The sequence below is a fragment of the Marmota marmota genome, unplaced genomic scaffold (genome assembly GCF_001458135.2).
Source record: "Marmota marmota marmota unplaced genomic scaffold, marMar, whole genome shotgun sequence".
NCBI lineage: Eukaryota > Metazoa > Chordata > Mammalia > Rodentia > Sciuridae > Marmota > Marmota marmota.
This window is the reverse complement of record NW_025999880.1, coordinates 16,844,427-16,863,933: the sequence shown is the minus strand read 5'-3', so window position 1 is coordinate 16,863,933 and position 19,507 is coordinate 16,844,427. Positions and strand designations below refer to the sequence as shown.

General features: G+C 59.3%; 2 protein-coding genes across 10 annotated transcripts in view; both read right to left on the bottom strand.

The window, feature by feature from the left end:
- Positions 1 to 3,879: 3,879 nt before the first annotated feature.
- On the bottom strand, positions 3,880 to 8,908 carry LOC107150591 (keratin, type I cytoskeletal 17). 2 transcript variants are annotated; one of them, XM_048791586.1, is made up of 9 exons: positions 8,558 to 8,632; positions 8,406 to 8,516; positions 7,318 to 7,400; positions 6,761 to 6,917; positions 6,020 to 6,181; positions 5,337 to 5,462; positions 5,022 to 5,242; positions 4,900 to 4,925; positions 3,880 to 4,125 (listed from the first exon to the last, which is right to left on the bottom strand). In XM_048791586.1, the coding sequence occupies exons 1-9, from the start codon at positions 8,630 to 8,632 to the stop codon at positions 4,031 to 4,033; spliced, it is 1,056 nt and encodes a 351-aa protein (XP_048647543.1). In that variant the 3' UTR covers positions 3,880 to 4,030. The 2 variants fall into 2 exon arrangements, with proteins under 2 accessions (XP_048647543.1, XP_015351215.1); XM_015495729.2 differs by having other exon boundaries at positions 8,406 to 8,908.
- Positions 8,909 to 10,734: 1,826 nt separating this feature from the next.
- The window catches only part of LOC107150590 (keratin, type I cytoskeletal 42), a 32,334-nt gene continuing 23,561 nt past the window's right edge, over positions 10,735 to 19,507 (bottom strand). For 4 of the 8 annotated variants that reach the window (XM_048791554.1, XM_015495727.2, XM_048791549.1 and 1 more), the window contains 8 exons: positions 17,101 to 17,229; positions 14,855 to 14,937; positions 14,569 to 14,725; positions 13,341 to 13,502; positions 12,648 to 12,773; positions 12,189 to 12,409; positions 11,186 to 11,235; positions 10,735 to 11,039 (listed from right to left, as the gene is read on the bottom strand). In XM_048791554.1, coding sequence (XP_048647511.1) covers positions 10,942 to 11,039; positions 11,186 to 11,235; positions 12,189 to 12,409; positions 12,648 to 12,773; positions 13,341 to 13,502; positions 14,569 to 14,725; positions 14,855 to 14,937; positions 17,101 to 17,229 — 1,026 coding nt within the window. In that variant the 3' untranslated portion in view covers positions 10,735 to 10,941. Of the gene's footprint in view, positions 11,040 to 11,185; positions 11,236 to 12,188; positions 12,410 to 12,647; positions 12,774 to 13,340; positions 13,503 to 14,568; positions 14,726 to 14,854; positions 14,938 to 17,100; positions 19,493 to 19,507 lie in introns of those variants that run through there. The other 4 variants (XM_015495728.2, XM_048791564.1, XM_048791534.1 and 1 more) reach the window with 3 other exon arrangements.

The following is a 19,507-nucleotide window of genomic DNA, read 5'->3' as shown; positions in this document are numbered from 1 at the left end:
CACCACAGATCACATGCCCACTGTGTACCCAGCACTCAGAGGCTGGGGTGGGGGAGATGATGGCATAGATTCCAACCTTAGAAGAATTTGTCACTTGACCCTGGAGAGAAAACTGCAGCCAGAAATACAGCACTCCCTGCAGGGAACCCTGGGTGCTCGGTCCTCGGTCACGCCCTATTGCAGGAAGCAGCAGCTCAGGAGGGTCACCCCAAGCCTCAGCTGTACAGGAGGGAGCTGCCCTCCTCTTCTGAACCCTCTGAAGGGTCCTCTCCTGGAGAGGCTGCAACTGGGCTTGGGAGGTACCAGTTGGCAGACAAGGAGTTGGGACAATTCCTCCATGTCAAGGTTGCACACCTGCCCCAAGCTCATCAAGAACAGGACCTCTCAGCCCCTCTCAGTACCAAATCTAGGCACCACCCCCGCCCTGCTTTTCCCTCCATCCTTAGCCCCACCCCTCTCAGGATGAGGTCATGTCACTCTTGGAGTTATCCGGGAGACATCATTGGCCAATGCCCCGCCTCAGCTTGCCGTGATCATCAGAATCCCCACGCAGACTCCAGCCCCTGCTCCAAACCCTCTATTAGCATTGCCCAGGACAAGCCTGGTCCTGGGACTGTTTTACAAGCTCCCCAGGAGATTCCCATGCTGGGGAGGCAGAAGGTAGCCCAGGGTGCTAGGAGGTGGAGAGAAGGGGGTGGGGGGCTGCACACTCCCAGCCCCTGGGGAGGGCAAGCCAGAGCCGTGGGCTTCAGAGCCCCACTGGAGCAGGACAGACCAGCCTGGAGTTGAAGCCAGCAGGGCGGAGATTGGCAAGCCCTTTAGCCTCTCTGAGCCTTGGTTTCCTTCTCTGGGAAATGGGAATAACAGTGGGATCCTACAGGCACATGAGAGGAGAAGGAGGGACATAAACAAAGCCCCTGGAGGACCGTGGCCACCACCACATTTATTCAAAAGGTGTCTATAAGTACCCACCATGTGCCAGGCCCTCAGATTCAAAGAGCAAGACAAAGCAGCCTTCAGAATACACAATCTAGCAGGTGAGAGAAGGTGGTAAAGACAGTGCCGGTACTCTGTGGTCGGGTCATGATGGGTACAAGGGAAAGAGCAGGCAGGGTCCCTAATGGCGAACAAATGTCTGAGTCCAGACCCTGGATCCGTGCCTGGTTCCCAAGTCAGGAGGACTTCAGTGGGTCCTTTCTCCTCCTGCACGTTTGATGCCCACCATCTGGGGGAGAGCAGTCACATCCCCTCACACTGGTCATAAACAAGGGGCCTTCAAGGGAGCCCGATGTTCTATCAAGCTCAGATGCAGCCTCCTTTGTGCCTGGGGCAGGACAGCCCTGACTCTGGCTTCTCTGCTCCCCTCAGCTCCCCAAGAGACCCACAGGCCAGCCACTGTGCCCTGCTTGCCACCCCTAAGCTAGGGCCTCTCAGAGCAGACACTGTCCCTCTGAGCCAAGGCCTGTGTCCTCTCCCTCCCACTCAGTGTGGAGCCAGGCGCAGAGCCAGGCAATGTTGTGGGCAAAGCTGCCCACCAACCACATCCTTCTTCCCCAGGCCATATGTCAGGTCAGCCCCTGCCAGGGCAGCAGCATGGTGGAGGAAGAGTCCCAGGGCTGGCTTCAGCAGGCCTGGGCGTGGCCTGGGAATCAGGTGTGTGTCGTCATAGGAGAGTGGGTGCGGCTACTCCAGGGGCAATCACAGACCACAGCTGTGGCCAGGGTGATGGGGGCGGGGTTGCAAGCTGGTGTGGGTGAAGGATGAGCCCTCTCCATGTCGTCCCAACACATAGGTCCCCAATCCAGGGTCAATTGCATAAACCCAGAAGCCTGAGCTTGTTTGGGGTGCCCAGAAAAAACACCAAATCTCCCCACACCATCCCTTGGAAACCCCCCTCAACATGACAGCCACTGTCTCTGCTGGCTTGGCACTCGCTCTCTGTCACCCGCCCCCTCAATCTGTGGGGAGGGACTTAGACCCCCCAGACAGGTACAACCAGAGCCGTCACCAGTCCTCCCTACACTCTGGCCCCTCCTCACCCACCCCCTCAGGAAGAGTGGATCCCTAGAGTCTCCAGAAGAGGGACAGCCCTGTCTGAGAGCCAGTGGGGCTGGGCACCTCTTCCCAGCACAGACTGGGATCACTCCCCTCTCCCGCCCTGCTCCACCTTTGACATGCCAGGCTCCAGGAGAAGGGCTGAGTCACTGCTCCTGGAAGCCTCAGTGTCCCCATCCATACAATGGGGTGCCTTTCCCAAGACTCTCCCCAATTCCTGGGACTCTGGTTCAGATAAATGAGCTCACCCTCCAAGATGAGCCATGCACAGTCCCAGGCTGGTTCTTCTGGTTGTGGGCAGATGTGCTGTGGGGGGTGGGGGAATGGGCCTCCTGCCTGCCCCCATCGGATCCCGATTGTCATATTTGCTGCTAGACAGCAGAGAGGCACCAGCTTTGATGGAGAAGGGTCTGCCTGGCTTTGAGTCCTGCAGGTGCCCCCATGGGCTCATTTCCGGGCTCTATCCGGTCCTGGGGTACCAGACTGGAAGGCCATTAGCGACTCCTCTCACCCTCGTTTTACACGGCAGCTTCTAAGGTCCAGAGATGACCTGCCACCACCCGATGAACCCACACCCCAGTGGCCATGGTTCTTGCCATTGCCCCCACCTGCTTGTCCCATCCCTGCTTGTCCCAAGCCCCCACCGTGCCCGGCCTCATGGGGCTCTGGCAACTCCTGTCTCCTTCCCCGCCCCCCACCCCCGAGTTCTCACCCCCACCTCCAGGCACTGGAAGATGTTGCAGGACCCTGATTTGATTCTGCAGAAGCCGAACCCCTCCCCAAGGCCCTGCAATGAACTGGGGTGGGGACACCCTCCTCTCATTAACCCCTTCCACCTGCCTCCACTCCTCAAAGAAAACCGGAAAGGCAGGGCCCGACCCAGTGGCTTCCGGATTTACTCGAAGGAAGACACAGGTGTTTCCTCATTATTTCCCACACCTGCCCCAGAATGAAACAGGGCTGGTGCTCAGGGTGTCCGAGGAGTGGCAAGAGTGGCGGGGACAGGACTGCCCCTCCTCCCCTTCCCTGCCATGCAGTTTCCCACCCTCCCTCACAACACCCCTGCCCCAGGTGGGAAGCCAAGGGGAGCCAGTGGCCAGGGAGAAGGGCCCTGACTCCGGGCACAGCCACCCTGGAGTCCCCCACTTGCCCACCCGGTGCTAGCTGACCGTCTGAGACATCCCCAGAGAGGCCCCACCCTTTCCCCTACACGGCCTGGGGCCACAGCCATCCCAGGTACACTGGCTTCCCAGGCCCTGTTCCTGGGGAGGGGCCTCGGGAGCCCCTGTTGGGGGTTTCCTGAAACTCCCACGGGAACCTGGGCCCTCACCCCAGCCTGCCTCCTCCACCTACCCAACCTCTGGGCCTCTCCCAGTTCTCGCCCACCTCCTGCCCCCTCTGGGGGAGGAGCAAGAACTGGATGAGTCATCCTTGGAATTCAGTCCTGCACCTGAGATCTTCTGTCCATTTATGGATGAGAAATGAGGCCCAGTGAGAGGAAGACACTTTCCCACGGCCCGAGGTCTCAGAACTACACGGGAGGCTATGGGGGGCTACTGAGGCCCAACCTGATACGCTGACCCCACTCCATGTCTGGCTGGACCCAGACAACCCTCCCAGATGACCAGGGCAAGATGGCTCAGGAAGCAGAAAAGCAACCCAAGCTCTCCCCAGACTTACTCTTTACCTGGTCCAAGCTGACCCCTGACCTGCATGTCAACAAGGTGGGTGTCTGAGGACTGCTTCCCCTCCCCCGGTCCCCTCCCAGTCCATCCTTTGTCACTTATGCCCACTTCAATAGCCAAGGCAAGCACACAGTTCACATCTGGGTCAACAAGCTTTATTGGTATCAGACGGGACAATATGAGAAAGGGACTGAAGCAAGGTACTGAGGCTGGAGAGGCCAGAGGCTGTGGGGCAGAGGGGACAGCCACCTCCCTGCCGTGCGGGGGGCTGTCCAGGAGGAGCTGAGTCCTCAGCGGGTGGTCTGGTGGACCTGCTCGCGGGAGGAGATGACCTTTCCATCCTGGACCTCTTCCACAATGGTGCGCACCTGTCGGGTGGTCACGGCTGCAGGAGGAACCGACACTTAGAGCTATGCCCCTGAGTGGCAGCCAGCCAGCCCCCTCCCCTGGTCCTCTCCCAGCTGCTGTGAATGTTTGTGCTGTCTCCTCAACATCACGTCCCTCCTGTCCTTGCCAACACCTCCATCCCATCCCACCCTTCACGGTGACTTCATGTTTCCTGAGTGGGTTATTTGATTCTGACACGCTGCACCCTTCTGCAAGAGAAGGGCCATGTAGACCGGATGCCCCATGAAAGGGGTTCTATCTCCAATTCTGTGCAGTCTCTGATACAGGGATTATGCCCCCAGCTTCCCCATCAGACTGGAGTCTCCAAGACAAAATCCAGGTTCCCATTACCCCCCATTAAACTAGGATCCATCTTTGCATTAGACTGGGATCTGGAGGACAAGGACAATGTCTCTATCTCCCACTGGCTAGAGTCCCCAGGAGACAGGACTGCTTTTGCTCACCTATCAGGCCTCAGGAGCAAACATCTGAGACCTTGTCTCTATACTCCCATCAGGGTTAGAGTCTCCAGAGCTGGGACCATGTCTCCAGGCTAACAGGGTAAGGACCAGTTCCCTGCCCGGCCCCCTCCTCAGAACAGCCAGGGCCTCTTATTTGATCCTTTCCCTGAACATCAATTCTGAGTCCTAACAGGTCCACTCAGCCACCCCCAGTCATCAATGAGGAGCTCCTTGGGGACTCTGTCCCAGCAACGTGCAGGTGGGTTTCCTGCCCCTTGCCCTGGCCCATCCCCAGCCATCAAGGTCCTTACGTTCTTTTGGCTTGTACTGAGTCAGGCTGCAAAGAAACACAGACAGGGAGGAGATTAGATGGAGGTCTGAGAGTCGGTGCCTCGCCCCGAGGCCCCCAGCCCTGGCCCTAGACCCCACTCACTGGGCATCCTCGCCCTCCAGCAGGCGGCGGTAGGTGGCAATCTCCTGCTCCAGCCGCGTCTTCACGTCCAGCAGGATCTTGTACTCCTGGTTCTGCTGCTCCATCTCGCAGCGCAGCTGTGCCAGCTGCTCCTCCACGCTGCCAATCAGCCCCTGGATCTGGGACAGCTGCACGCAGTAGCGGTTCTCCGTCTCTGCCAGGCTGCCTTCCAAGGATGCTTTCTATAGGAAATGGGGGGAAGCAGGGGTCAGTGAGGGTGGCAGTGCCCCCTCCCCAGCACTGGGTCCACCCCCCGACACACAGCAGCATTCCTACCATGCTGAGCTGGGACTGCAGTTCGATCTCCAAGGCCTGCATGGTGCGCCGGAGCTCGGAGATCTCGCTCTTGCCACTCTGCACCAGCTCGCTGTTGGTGGCTACTTCGCGGTTCAGCTCCTCTGTCTGCAGACAGGACATGGGACAGAGCAGCATAAGCCTGGGTCCCTTCTCCAAATCAGATGGCCCCCGGCCGCCACCGGCTCAGACAAGCACCTTGACTCTTCTCACTCCCCAGCACATCCCCCTCCCCAGGGCCATGGCCACCTTCCTGACCTATCCTGAACCTCTCTCCTCCTTCTCACCCACTTCTCACTTCCTGAAGCCCAGGAAGGAACTCTGAAGTGTTCAATCTTTATGGTTAACCCCACAAGTGGGAGGCAGAGAACAGGAAACTTGAGGGCCAGCCAGGACATGTAGCCTGGCGCCTGTGCTAGTTCCTGACTTCTTAGAGAGCAATGGAAACTCCCTCTGCCTTTTTTCCTTGGGGGCTCCCCTCCTCCCCACCCGTCCACCAAGCCCCAGCTTTTGCTAAGTTCCAGGTCTGTTGATGTGTTAGGTGACCCTGATCCCTTAAGTCCAGGCCCCTCACTGAGGATGGAGCAGCCCCAAGATGCTAGGCAGTGGGCTACTGTTGGGGCTCATGCTCCTGCACCCCCATCTGGCCTGCAGCAGCCCCCCACCTTGCTAAAGAACCAATCCTCAGCATCCTTGCGGTTCTTCTCTGCCATCTTCTCATACTGGTCGCGCATCTCGGACAGGATCCGGCTCAGGTCCACACCAGGGGCTGCATCCATCTCCACATTGATCTCACCGCCCACCTGGCCTCGCAGGGAGTTCATTTCCTGTGGACAAGGGGGATGTGGGCATGAACATCTGAACCTGTCTCGGCCCCCCCACTCCCAAGTTCCCCACACCCTTCATCTGGGTCTCTCCACGCCCTACTCCTACCGACCCCTCTTCTGCTCTACCCAGCTGCTTTCCTTAGACCCTCTTAAGGATTTCTGATCCTCTGCTCACCATGGGTCCTGCCTCCCTCATTAGACTGAGAGCTCTCCAAAGAGCTAATTCTTAGGCCTGTGAGCCTAAAAATTTCCTCTTCCAACTTCCAAATGGATTTGCAAGGTACAGATTTGTGGGTTTAAAAACTGAGGCAGGATTCCACATCCCCACTCATCTTCTGTCATTGTGAGGGAGGCCCTGGTGACTCCTGGGAGGTTTTGGATGCAGAGAAGCAGTGTGGTATATGGAGGAGGCTGCCTTCTGGACCATTGGGATCAGGGCTCTGTAGATGGGGCAGCCCTATGCAGTGACTAACCCAGTGAGCCTGCTCTGCTCTCTCCCATTGCCTCAACAGCAGCCCAGCCCCAGGGCCCTGCCACCCACTCCTCAGCCTCTTTGACCTGCTGCCCCTGCCACCTCACCTCCTCGTGGTTCTTCCTGAGGTAGGCCAGCTCCTCCTTAAGATTCTCAATCTGCATCTCCAGGTCAGCCCTGGCCAGGGTCAGCTCGTCCAGCACCCTGCGCAGGCCGTTGATGTCGGCCTCCACACTCAGACGCAGGGCCTGCTCTGTCTCAAACCTGCAATGGCAACCAGGGACTTCAGTGGACTTGGACTTGCAGGACAAGGCCCTGGCCCCGGCCCTGCCTTCATTCTGCCAGGGCTCTAAGGACTTATGAAGTGGAAACAAATTCCAGCCTGGACCCCTAAAACCATCGTAGAGCAGGACCCCACTCCACCCCTCTCCCTTGCTTCTCCCCCTCTCTGCTTCCTTCCTCCTCTCCCTCTCCTACCACCTGCCTAAGCCCAGTGACCCCTCAGACCTGGCCACATTTCTCTTTCTGAACTAAGGGGGAGGGCTCTTGGCCCCTAGGACTGCCCCACCCCAGTTTCGACCTAGCCACAAGCAACAGGGGAGTCCTGGAGTGAGGACGGGGTGCCCCCTGCTCTCCCCCGGCCAGTCACCTGAAAGGGACTTACTTGGTACGGAAGTCATCAGCAGCCAGACGGGCATTGTCAATCTGCAGCAGGATGTTGGCATTGTCCACAGTGGCTGTGAGGATCTGGGGAGTTGGGAAAGCAACCAGGTCAGCTTAGCTCCAGATTCCGAGCAGGCCTCCCTGCCTGGGGGCCAGGACCAGCTGCCTTTTCAGGAACCCCATCTTCCCACCAGCCTCTCCCATATACTGTGCCGTCATTGTTGGCAGAAGCGGGCAAGAGGGATTCTCATGAGCCAAAACTTGCCTCCCCTACCCCTATCTATCCCTAACCCCCCTGCAGGGCTTGCCCTCAAAGCAGAGGAGGTAGCCGGCTGGGAAGGTGGCAGCTCCAGAGGAGAATGGGAGAATGTCTTCAGCCCAGACACTCAGCTCTTCCAGAATTCCAGAAAGTGAAGAGGGAGTGTGACCAATCCCCTGTTGACAGCTAGCCAGATGGTGCCCCTGAGGGTCTCCCCCTAAAGATTGCTAGAGGAACCCTCTCCAACAGTAATTTCAAATCAGAAATCACAACCCCTGGGAAGTGCTAACCTGGGGCTCCATCATTCAGTCCCACTCCCTGGGGTTTGCAGAGCCCCAATCTTGAGGGACAGAGAAATCCCTAAACAAGGCACATGAGAGACCACCCCTATGCTGAGCTCTACCTCTGCCCTCCTGCCTCTCCTCCTAGCAGATACCATCAGGAGCTGGCTCAGACCCCCATCCCACTACTCCAGGTCCTGCCGGCCTCTGCTCTAAAGGAGAGATGCCCATGTGTCCAGATGCCCCGCCTGGGACCAGGCCTCCACATGCATCCTCGAGAACTATCCCGCAACCACACGAGGAGACAAGACACTGCCTGAGGGGAAGATCGATGCTCCAAGGAGCCTCACAAGGCCTGCTTCTCTGTGGCCCAGGATGCTGCCCCAGGAAAGGGCAATGTGGGCCACGTAGGGTCTCCACGACAGGCTCTGGACGCCAGGCCCTAGATTTCCTGCAACCCTGTGGCAGCCCAGACTAGACTCCAGGCCTTCTCTATAGGACATGGGAGAAGTCATGCTCCCAGGGGCCCCTCCTGTCAGCAGGCCCTACCTTGTTCTTCAGATCTTCGATGATGTGGTAGTAATGGCTGTAGTCGGGGGCGGGCCCAGGGGCCTGCTTCTTGTACCAGTCTCGGATCTTCACCTCCAGCTCGGTGTTGGCCTCCTCCAGGGCCCGCACCTTGTCCAGGTAGGAGGCCAGGCGGTCATTGAGGTTCTGCATGGTGGCTTTCTCACCTCCGGCCAGCAGCCCATCAACACCCCCAAAGCTGCCTCCATAGCTGCTGCCAGAGCCGAAGCTGTAGCAGCTAGAGTAGTTGGCACCCCCCAGGGCACTGCCCAGGCCACTAGCTGACCCCAGCCTGCAGGAGCCGCCACCCAGGCTGCCAGACAGTCGGCAGGAGGCGCGGGATGAGCCGCCCCCCAGGCCAGAGGAGCCCTTGATGGAGCTGGAGGAGGTGAACTGGCGGATGGTGGTCGTCATGGTGGCAGCGGGTGGCGGGCACAGAACAAGAGGGCTCAGGAGGTAGCGAGGCGCCAAGGTGCGTGTTACTGCTGGGGCTCGCCGCTTCCTTTATAGGCCGGTAAGTGGGCGTAGCGATTACAACAGGCTCGCTGCTCTGTTTCCATTCCCCTGGGCTTTCATCACCCTTGGCTACCTGCCAGCTCCCAGGTGGCTGTGGGCCCCCCTCCCCTCCCAACATCAGGGCTTTGCCTCATTTCTCCAAACCCCTGCGCTGGGCGTCTGCATGTGCATGTGTGTGTCTCTGGTCTCAGGTCCGTCACCTGTGAATCAGGCTGGCCCTCCAGCTATGCTTTCCCATGACCTAATACGGAGAAGAGGAGAAGGCAGGACGTCACCGTCACAGGCCCTCCCAAGCAGCTGCCACCTCAGCAAAGGCTTCCTGGACGCTGGGTCCGATGGAGAAATGGCATGGCCCCCGCCCCCACCAGGTTGCTTTCCTTTGCCACACATGGCAGTCCCAAGGCTGGGTGCTAGGGAGACAAAAAGGATGGAGCACCCGTCCTGCCTTAGAATCTGGACTTGAACCCCCCAGCCCCCAACAACACAGGAACCCCCTGAGCCTCAGGTTACTAGTCCAGGTCCCAGCTGAGGAAACTAGGGCTTAGCAAGGGAGCCAAGGTCCACCCTGCCCACCTCACACCAGCCTGGGCTGGCGGGGCTCCTCTTAACCCTTCACCAAGCCACTATGCCCATTCTCCCAAGGACTCCCCTTCTGTGACGCCCTGACACCTAGGGATGCACTTCTGGGGCAAAGGCTCCTTCTGGTCAGTTTTCTGGCCTGACCCCATCCCTGGGTCATTGGAACCCAGCCTTCTCTTCTAAATCTTCCCTTTCCTTCCCCCTACAGGTGACGTCCAGGGCTAAGGTATGCAAAGCAGAGCTTAGCTACAGGATGGGGAAATGGGGGCTGTGGGAGGAGTGGGGTGGTAAGAGGGTATCTGTGAGTGGTGTGTTCATTTCCACCCTCCTGACCCCTTCTGTGCCCCAAGAGACCTAAGGGAAGGATGAGGGGCCCTTATCCCACAGCCAAACAGAAACCTAACGGACATGGCTCCAAAAAAGACTCCTCCCTGGAGCCCTTCCTCTCCAGACTCCCCAAGATGTGACTTCCCAGGGCGGCCATGTGCCCTGCCCCACAGCTCCACCCTGCCCTGCCCACCATCCCAAGCCCAGCCCTGGGTCCCAGGGTCCCGACAGGCCCGCTGGGCGGAATGTGGTCGTGTTTCAGGCTGCCAATGTGTTCCACCTCCCAGACAGGCCCAGGCAGCCCCCAGACAGCAGCTGAGAACGTTTCCCCAATAGCCCAGCCGCTGCCAAGCCACCAAAGCAAACAGGACGCCCCCCACGCTCACATGTACAGTGGCCACCCCGCCCCCCACACACCCCCAGCTGAGCCAGGCAGAGCCAGTCTGGTTTCCTGGGCAGGCTGGGCAGCTGCCACCCCCTCTCATCCATCAGTAGTGCTCTGGACCACTCCTCTGGAAAGCCCCCTGCCCAGCCCCTGTCCTTCTGCCCTTGAACCACCCCGCCCCCCCGCCCGGGCCTGATGCAAGGAGCATTCTTTAATTGCAGTGTTCCCCAGAAAGTCTGTGGGGCCCTCCCAGAGACCAGCCACAAAACACAGGGACCCAGAGGCTGATTCTTGGAAACTTCCCGGGCCTAGCGGGCCATCCCAGGCCTCCACCCTCGACACTTCCGCCTCCTCCCCTCTCATCTTCCCAGGAGCCCCAGGCATGAATGGAGTGGGCAGGACAGGTGGGCAGATGACAAGCGATACCAGACGCTCAGTGAACTCTCCTCCCCCAAAATCCCTCAGCCCACGCTGCCCAAGCCAATGACCAGACCAGATCACAAGTTGAAGGGCTGAACTTCAGCAAAGCTTTAATTGCAGTCACGAGGCAAACTCAGGAGGCCCCTGATTGGGGGGGCTGCAGGAAGCCGATACAGAAAGGCTGAGCAGCTCATGGGGTGGGGCCCAGGCAGGCGCTTGGGGCCTGGCAGCAGCGTGCTGGGAGCTGGAGGCGATGGCTGCCCCTTGGCCTTCAATATGCTGAAAGGGGCTTCAGTGAGTGGAGCGGTGGACCTGCTCGCGGGAGGAGACCACCTTGCCATCCTGGACTTCCTCCACGATGGTGCGCACCTGGCGGCTTGTCACCGTGGCTGCAGGTGGTGGAGGACGGGGCACAGGAGCCTCAGGCGGGAGACCCTACCCACACCAGCCACCCCATCTGCGGCTCCCCCAGTCTCCCACACAGAAAGATCCTCAGCCTCTCCCCTCCCGCGGGCAGGATGGGGCAAGCTCTTACCTTCGCGGGAGGGCTGCGAGGCCAGGGACGAGGAATACTGAGAGGCCAGGCTGCAAGGAGAAGGGGACGGGTCAGCCCAAGGGTGCTGGCTGGCCAGAGGGCCCCTGGGAGCATACTGGGGAGGATCTGCAGCGAGGGAAGCCAAGGAGGAGGGGAGAGAGTTCCCTACAATCTGGGAACTCACAGCTGGGAGCGCAGAGTGCACAGGCGGGAGGATGAAGCCTCACAGTGCACAGCAGGAGGAAGAAAAAGGGACAGCCTCGAGGCACTTTGTGGCTACTTTGTGACCACTAACCCAGAATTTACAAGGAGTTGCTGAGCAAGTGGTTTTTCCATATCCTGAAGGGCCCAGCAAATAGACTCAGGAGAGACTGTGGTTAGACTACAGATGGACTCCACCACTGTCAGGAAGCAAAGGGCTAGAACATGTGACTCAGCGTGGAGACTCACCAGGTGGCCAGCCCTTCACAGCAGGGTCTCCATCAACATTCCCAACTCCAAACCAGAGGCTCACCTGCCCTGCTCCTAGGCTTGTCTTGGCTGATAGCATCACCAGCCACACAGTCGACCAGACCAGAAACTCAGGGCCATCACTACCCACTTCCTCACGTGCTCACTTGACGTTCACTGAGCACTGACTGAGGCACGTGGGCGCCATGCCCGGGTGTCCAGCCCTGCCTCTCTCCTGCCCCTTCTCCCACACACAGCAGGACTCCTTTGGCCTGACTCTCTCTCCTGACTGATCTCTCCAGCCCACCCTAACCCCTCTGATCCATTTCTCCCTCTTCAGCCCAAGTGAATGTTCTAAAAGATCTAGAAGGTCGTGCCCTCCTGCGCTCCAAATCCCTCCATGGCTCCCAACTGCCTACACAATCCACTCCAGATGCTGTCCTCTGGAAGTTGGAGCCTCCTCATGGTCAGGCCCCGGTGGGGTGCTCCGTCTCACTCCCTGGGCAGAGTCGCCTCCAGCCCACCCCAGCAGGTGTCGGGCACCCCCACTCACTGGGAGTCCTCGCCCTCCAGCAGGCGGCGGTAGGTGGCGATCTCCTGCTCCAGCCGCGTCTTCACGTCCAGCAGCACCTGGTACTCGTGGTTCTGGCGCTCCATGTCGCAGCGCAGCTCGCAAAGCTGCTGCTCGATGCTGCTGATGAGCCCCTGCAGCTGGGCCAGCTGGGCCCCGTAGCGCGCCTCCGTCTCCGCCAGGCTGTTCTCCAGGGATGCTTTCTGTGGCCCGAGAGGCAGGGGTCACGGTGACCATGAGCTGGGACCCTTTCCTGAGGCGGGGCACCCCACAGGGGTCCCCCCCCCGGGTGGGGCTGTGGGTGCAACCAGCACAGTGGGGCTGTAGCTGGGCAGAGACCCACGCCATGGAGTGCCAGTGAAGGCTGGGCAGGGAGCCCGGGCCCTCTGAGCAGGAGTCTACACGGTGGGGCCACCCTGGGCGGGAAGGGCCCAGGCCTACCATGCTGATCTGCGACTGCAGCTCGATCTCCAGGTTCTGCACCGAGCGGCGGAGCTCTGTGATCTCGGTCCTGCTGCTCTGCAGGGCCTCGGTGTTGGTGGCCACCTCGCGGTTCAGCTCCTCCGTCTGGAAGGCAGGTGGGCAGCAGGGGCTTGAGCAGACGTTAGAGGGGGATGGGGCGGCCCCTACCCTCTCTCCCAGATCGCCCCCCAGCATCTTCCTGGCCTCTCTGGGGCCCCAAAGGCATCTGTCCCCAGAGACCCTCTATGCCTACATGGAACTGGACAGACATTCACTCGGTTATCCCCAACTGACCAGGAGGACCTCAAAAACAGGGATCAGGCTTTATTTTTTGTATGTCTGTTAATGTCCCTGGCACCCTATAGATGCTCAGTGTGTGTTTACCCCGGGTGTGAGTTATGGATCCCAAAACACATCCTGCAACACCTGTGGTGGGAGGAGCCCTGGCCAGGGCTGTGGAGACCTGGACCTGTTCCCCAGGCCACCACGGAGGGCTCAAGCTGAAGCCTCTCCTGACTCTCAGTTCACATTTAAGCATGAGGGCTGGTCCAATTGGTTTCCAAAGGTCCTTCCAACTGGGACAGCCTGCGGATCTGCGAGGGCTCCAGCACACAACAGCACTGGCACATGTGCCCACACGTGAAGCACACCTGCTCCCACACGGCCACCCACCTTGGTGAAGAACCAGTCCTCGGCATCCTTGCGGTTCTTCTCGGCCATCTTCTCATACTGGTCACGCATCTCATTCAGGATGCGGCTCAGGTCCACGCCCGGGGCTGCGTCCATCTCCACGCTGACGTCCCCGCCCACCTGGCCACGAAGGGCATTCATTTCCTGGGCAGAGAAAACAGCAGGAGCTCACCCAAGGCCATCCTAAGGAGAGACCCCAGGACCTCAGAGAGGCATGCGCTGATGACAGACAGACCAACGGCTCCTCATCCTGACGGCCCCAGGCGGATGTCAAGTCTCAAATGCACAGAGCTAGGGATACGACAATGTCCCCAACACACACTGAGACGCTGAAGGGAGATTCCACCCATCTCCAGCATGTGGGGGGGCAGGAGAGAGACAGCAACTCCCAGCATGCAGAGGAAGGGCCAAGGCAATCTCATTGGCCACACTGACGTCTGCCCTGTCCCCACTACCACCCCAGAGCACGGGAACAGGACCAGCCCTATGCTGGTGTCAGCAGGAGCCATGCCTCACTGAAGCAACTGCACGAGGGAAACACTTTCTGTATGTCCTACTGTGTGAGAATCAGGCACCCCCTACAGCCACAAGAAGGGGATCGAAGACCACTTGTGTCCCTGAGAGAACACTCCATTCTTGGACTAAGCCTTTGGGTACCTAAAACCTAGAGTTCTCTGGAAAAAGGAGGCAGGAGAGATGGCGGAGAGGTGGAGTCAGACCTGAGTGTAGATCTGGTCAGACAGACCTGGGGTGAGGTCCCTGTGCAGACTTGGCTAAATTCCTTAACCTCTCTGAGCCTCAGTTTCTTTACTGGCAGAAAGAAGGAAAGAGTATCTTTCTCCCAGCAATGTTGTCAATATCAGCTGCATTAATTGCTGTGAATCACCTGTAATATGCTGGGCAAAGGCTTCTAGTTGTTAGGACTATCACTATTATAATTAATTATAATAATTAGCATTGTGTGTTAGACTGATTTACTCATTAGTGAGTTAACTGCCACGAAGCAGTGAGCCAAGCCTCAAGGAGCAAGGGAAGAGTCTTTGGAGGATGGGCCCCTCCAGGCCTCCCCCAGGGCCCTCTAAGCTAGGGAGTCAGGGTCAGGGCTAGGAACTGGACTGAGTTCACGGCCCCACCTGGGGAGATTCTGCAGCCCAGGCCTGCTTGCTCTCTCCCAGGAGGGCCTTTCCTGGGTTCCGTGACCAGGCCTCACCTCCTCGTGGTTCTTCTTGAGGTAGGCCAGCTCCTCCTTCAGGCTCTCGATCTGCATCTCCAGGTCAGCCCTGGCCAGGGTCAGCTCATCCAGCACCCTGCGCAGGCCGTTGATGTCGGCCTCCACGCTCATGCGCAGGTTCAGCTCCGTCTCGTACCTGGAAGGGTTAGAGGTCTGAGCCACAGGGTGCCACCAGGACTCCCCAGTCAACACACAGGGCACTCGTGATGTGCAGAGCTGGGAACCCACCACCAGCCCCCGGCGCAGCCTGGGAGCCCAGACTCACTTAGTGCGGAAGTCATCAGCGGCCAGACGGGCATTGTCAATCTGGAGCACCAAGCTGGCATTGTCGATGGTAGCTGCCAGGATCTGGAAGAGGTGATGGGTTCCCTGAGCATACTCCCTAGGCAGCCCCGAGGCCTGGCCACACCCCTCTTGCAGCCTTTAGGGAATGCGCTAGAATGAGGGTGATGAGGGTCCCTGTGGTGTCCTCCTCTGAGCACCCTGATGTGAATTCCAAGAGCCTCGGAGCAGTGGGGACACCATGCCCAGGCACAGGTAAGCAGGGACACCAGGACAAAGATGCTTATGCACCCCTCCCCCATCACTGTCACCCTCTCCAGGAAGCCCTCCCACATGCCCCATCTGGACCCCTGCCCCAGGCCCCCTCCCTCCCACTCTCCAGGTGGCAGTCTGGTTTCCAAGACTTACTTATTTATTTATTTCCTCCTCCCCTAGAATCTGAGTTCCAGGGGAGCCAGACAAGGCCATATCCGCCTCATTCCTTTTGGAATCCTAAGGACTGGGCACAGCGCCTGGCCCAGAGTCAGCCCCCAGGGTTCGATTGTCTAATTAAATGATGGATTCATTCACTGATTGATGAGGTTATGACAGCTCCCACCTCTAACCCAGAGCAAAGCTGTTTGGTTTGGTTGGTTTTTGCAAGGCCTGCTGGGCAGCTGAATGAGCATGAGGAGGAGCAGAGGCTGGATATCATCACTGCTGCTGTCACTGGGATCCTTGGACACATGCAAGAAAAGCCCCGATGGAGAACTCCGGGGGTGCAGAGGGAAGAGCTTGCAGGTGGCACTTAAGCTGGGTAGATCTTGGACTGGGACAAAAAGACCCAAAGGCGGAGGGTGTGGGAGGGACAATCCCCAGCCAGGCCATCCCTGGCATCGAGGGTCACACCAGCTCCCCTCTCAGGCCTCACTCGAGGCCCTGAGTTCTGGGAAGTGACCCTGGAGCCGCTGAGCCTGAAGACCAATTTGTTCCCCTCTCCGGGCCTCAGTGGGCCCCTCTATAGCCGACATCTATCAGAGCTCAGTTCCTACCCACCTCAGTGCCCAGGAGGCCGGCTGGAACAGGGAGGGTCCGCTGTGAACACTTCAGAGGGACCGAGTCTGGTGCCGGGTGCGCCGGGGGCTGACGGTGAGGTGCTGGCTAACCCCGTAGCTCAGAGCACTGACTCACCAGGGCTCCCCCGGGTTCCCCAACTCCCCAACCAAACTGGTATCTGATCTGGCACTGCCAGTGCCTCCGCTTCCAAGGCGAAATGGCAGGAATTCCCTGCCTGGTGGAGGTCCCGGGCAGGAGCAGACAGAGCCCCTCACAGGGCAGCCTCAGGCCTGGCTCTCCACCCAGCAGCCTGGGCAGGCCTCAACGCCGAGGCCCAGCCAGGCCCAGCATGCCCTGCTGCCCCCTCAACCCCCACTAGGACCACAGCTTGGCGGACACTCTCAGAATAAGTTAGTACCAAAGACCAAAATGATCATGTTTACAGACCGCGACAGCCATGTCCTTAGAGGGCATGAGGGCATGTATGAGTGCAGGGGAAGGTGGCGGGGGTTGGGGGGGGTCTCCTCCATTAGACTAGCTTCAGACTGAGTGGGAAAATGCAGCTTCTGACCCCAGGGGCCCCTCAGTCTGCCAGGAGAAACATGGTCCCTGCCCTCGGAGAACTCAAGAGACCATCACAGAGAGTAGGGAAGACCCACACCTAAAGCACACAGACTGAACCTCAGAATGTTAAAGAGACTCGAAGACCTGGGGACAGAGGCAAGTGACATCCATCCAGAAGGGCTGCCTGAAGGAGGCATGGCAGGCAGGAGGGCAGCCTCAGAGGGGCAAGGGATAGCAAAGACACTCCAGCCTCCTGTTCCAAAAGCCACACAAATCCTTCCCAGTCCTCTGCCTTTGCCAAGCTGTTCTCTACACCAGGAACGCCATCTCTGCCTTCAAGGTTCTGAAGACTTCCCCATCTCTCCTCCATCACCCACCCCGAATGTGCTCTCTCTCTAGGGAGGGAGGTGTTCTACTCTGTCCCCCTGGAGAGCGCCCAGTGACCTCACAGCACAAGGTGTCCTCCAGGTGCAGGACTCAGACTGGCCAGGGCTGGGTTCAGAGAAAGGGAGGGAGGGAGAGGGAGGGATGGGAGTCTAGATCCTTGTTTGCAAGGATCTGCAGTTGGATGGGGTGAGTCCAAAGCAGGAACGCAGGGCAGAGGACAGAGGGCAGAGAGCAGGCTCCTACCTTGCTGCGCAGGTCCTCGATGGTCTTGAAGTAGTGGCTGTAGTCTCGGGCAGGCCCGGGGCCCTGCTTCTTGTACCATTCACGGATCTTCATCTCCAGGTCGGCGTTGGCCTCCTCCAAGGTGTGCACCTTGTCCAGGTAGGAGGCCAGGCGGTCGTTGAGGTTCTGCATGGTCTCCTTCTCACCGCCCCCCAGCAGGGCATCCGACACCCCAAAGCTGGAGCCAAAGCCCCCACCCAGGTTGCAGGTGTAGCCACCGCCATAGCCACCCCCGAAACCCGACGAGAAGCGGGACGAGGTGACGGACATGTTGCCGCAGCTGCCGCCTCCCAGGAGGCTGGGGGCCCGACAGGCACCCCCGACGCGGACAGAGGACATCCGGGAGAAACCCCCGCCGGGCACGCACAGGCCCTTGACAGAGCCAGAGGATGAGAACTGGCGGATGCTGGTGGTGGTGGCAGCCATGGTATCCACAGGTCAGGCACAGGGTCTGGTCTGGACAGAGACCCTGGGCCACTCTTTATAGCCAAACTGAAGGGAGGCTGGGCCCCTGGCCCTTGAAGTCCAAGCCAAAACCCCAGCCATATAATTTTCCTCTGTACCAGCCGCCCAGGGCCTGGGGCTCAGGCTGGACATGCCAAATGCTTCCCCTAGGCCCCTTCCTGTGCCCAGGCCCAGCCTGGGCAAGATGGCCTCTTAGCAGTTCATTGTTCAGAAACAAAGGTGGTGTTGGAGCCTCAGCCCCGGGGTAGGGTGATCCTCCATCTTCAGCGGCAATTAGGAGGCTGAGCTCATTCTTGGGGGGAGTCCGGAGAACCCAGCCCTGGGAGCAGAAGGGCCTGGAACAAGGCTGCACAGGTCTGGGAGCCAGAGGGCTGGTCTGACCCCCCACTGAGCATGCCAGGGCCTCGGGGGAGAAGGTGGAGAGATTTGGAGCCCAACCTCCTCCCCCAGGTGTAGTGTGGCCCCCACAGTCCCTGCATCTGAGTGGGGAGGATGACTTGAGGGAACCCCCAGCTCCTTTAGGACTATTCTAGTCTGCAAGAGGAGACGTCGCCCCAGGCCTGGGGGATTCATGAGTCAGGGGAACAGACATGGTCACCGACCGGAGGGAGGTTGGGATCCAATTCTATCAGGAAGCCAGGGTGGAAGCCGAGTTTCCTCACTTGTAAAAGGATATCATTCTGTCTCCCAAGGCTTTGGGGGGAATCTGGAGGGACAGTGACATCAGTCAAGCTCTGTCAACACTGTAGGCAGGGGTGGGGGCCAAGGGGACGGGGCCTGAGGTCACAGGGTAAAGGTGACCTCCCAGCTCACCCTCCACAGCTCTCAGCCCTGCGCCTGAGCCCATCCAGAGGGAATCCCGGAGGAGGTGCCCGGGGAGTGGGAGGAAGCAGGCTTATGGCCAGGGTGGCCCTCAGTGAAGACAGGTGTCCCTGTCCCAGCAGCCAGCAGGATCCCATAGCCTGGCAGCCGGCACCCACTCCACCCAACAGAGATTAGCAGCCTAATCACAGCGGCACTAGTGATTTAGGCGCTGCCAGGACACTGGCGTCTGCGCTGGGCCTGTTTGAATGTGGAGCCTCAGGGGGCAGCCAGGGCCTGAGGGACAAGGTGCATGGGTGGCCTGGGCTGTCTGCCCACAACTGGAGTCAGGGAGGGAGGGAGTTTTCTCTGTGACCCAGGGTTCCTGTGATGAGGCTAGACTGCTAGAAAGACTTCCTGCTTAGAAGGGGGTGGGGAGAATATTAAAAATGTTAAGATGAAGAAAAAGACGGTTCTCTCTCACAGGATGTTTCCCCTCATTTGCCCAGTGCCAGGGTGGGATTGGCAAGGCCATCTGGGAGAGAGGCAGAGCCCTGACTTCATCCTGCTCCCACCGTGCCTGTGAAGGGTATGGCAGGAGGAAGCTCAAAGCCAAGGCTAGAGAGCAACTCCAGACCACCCCAAGGTTAGACATCGAGAAGAACTTCCTGGCAATCTAGATTGTCTTGGGGGACAGAAGAGACCCTGAAGAACTTGGATTCACCTGAGGGGGACAGAGGCAGGTCCTGCACCAGCCGACCACCTCCCAGGGGAGGACACAAGTGAAGGCCCTTCTTCTTCCTCTGCCAGAGCCACACTCCCAAGAGCCCTCTGCCCCAGGAGCTGACTGGCCTCCCCCAGGTGGGCCTCATTCTGGGCTGGGGGAAGGACTGCCTTGCCTTTCAGCACTAACCTTGGAGCAAGCCCGGGCCTGGGGAGGCAGCCAGACTGCTGTGACCCTCCCTCTACACCTCTCCCTGCAGCCCAAGCGCCCAGCCTCCCTGCTTCTCCGTGGCCTCCCCTCCCTGGTGCCTCCTCTGGGCATCCCTCTGGACTGAGTCTCCTCAGGAGCAGGACAATGAGCCACAGGTGTGGCCCCAGG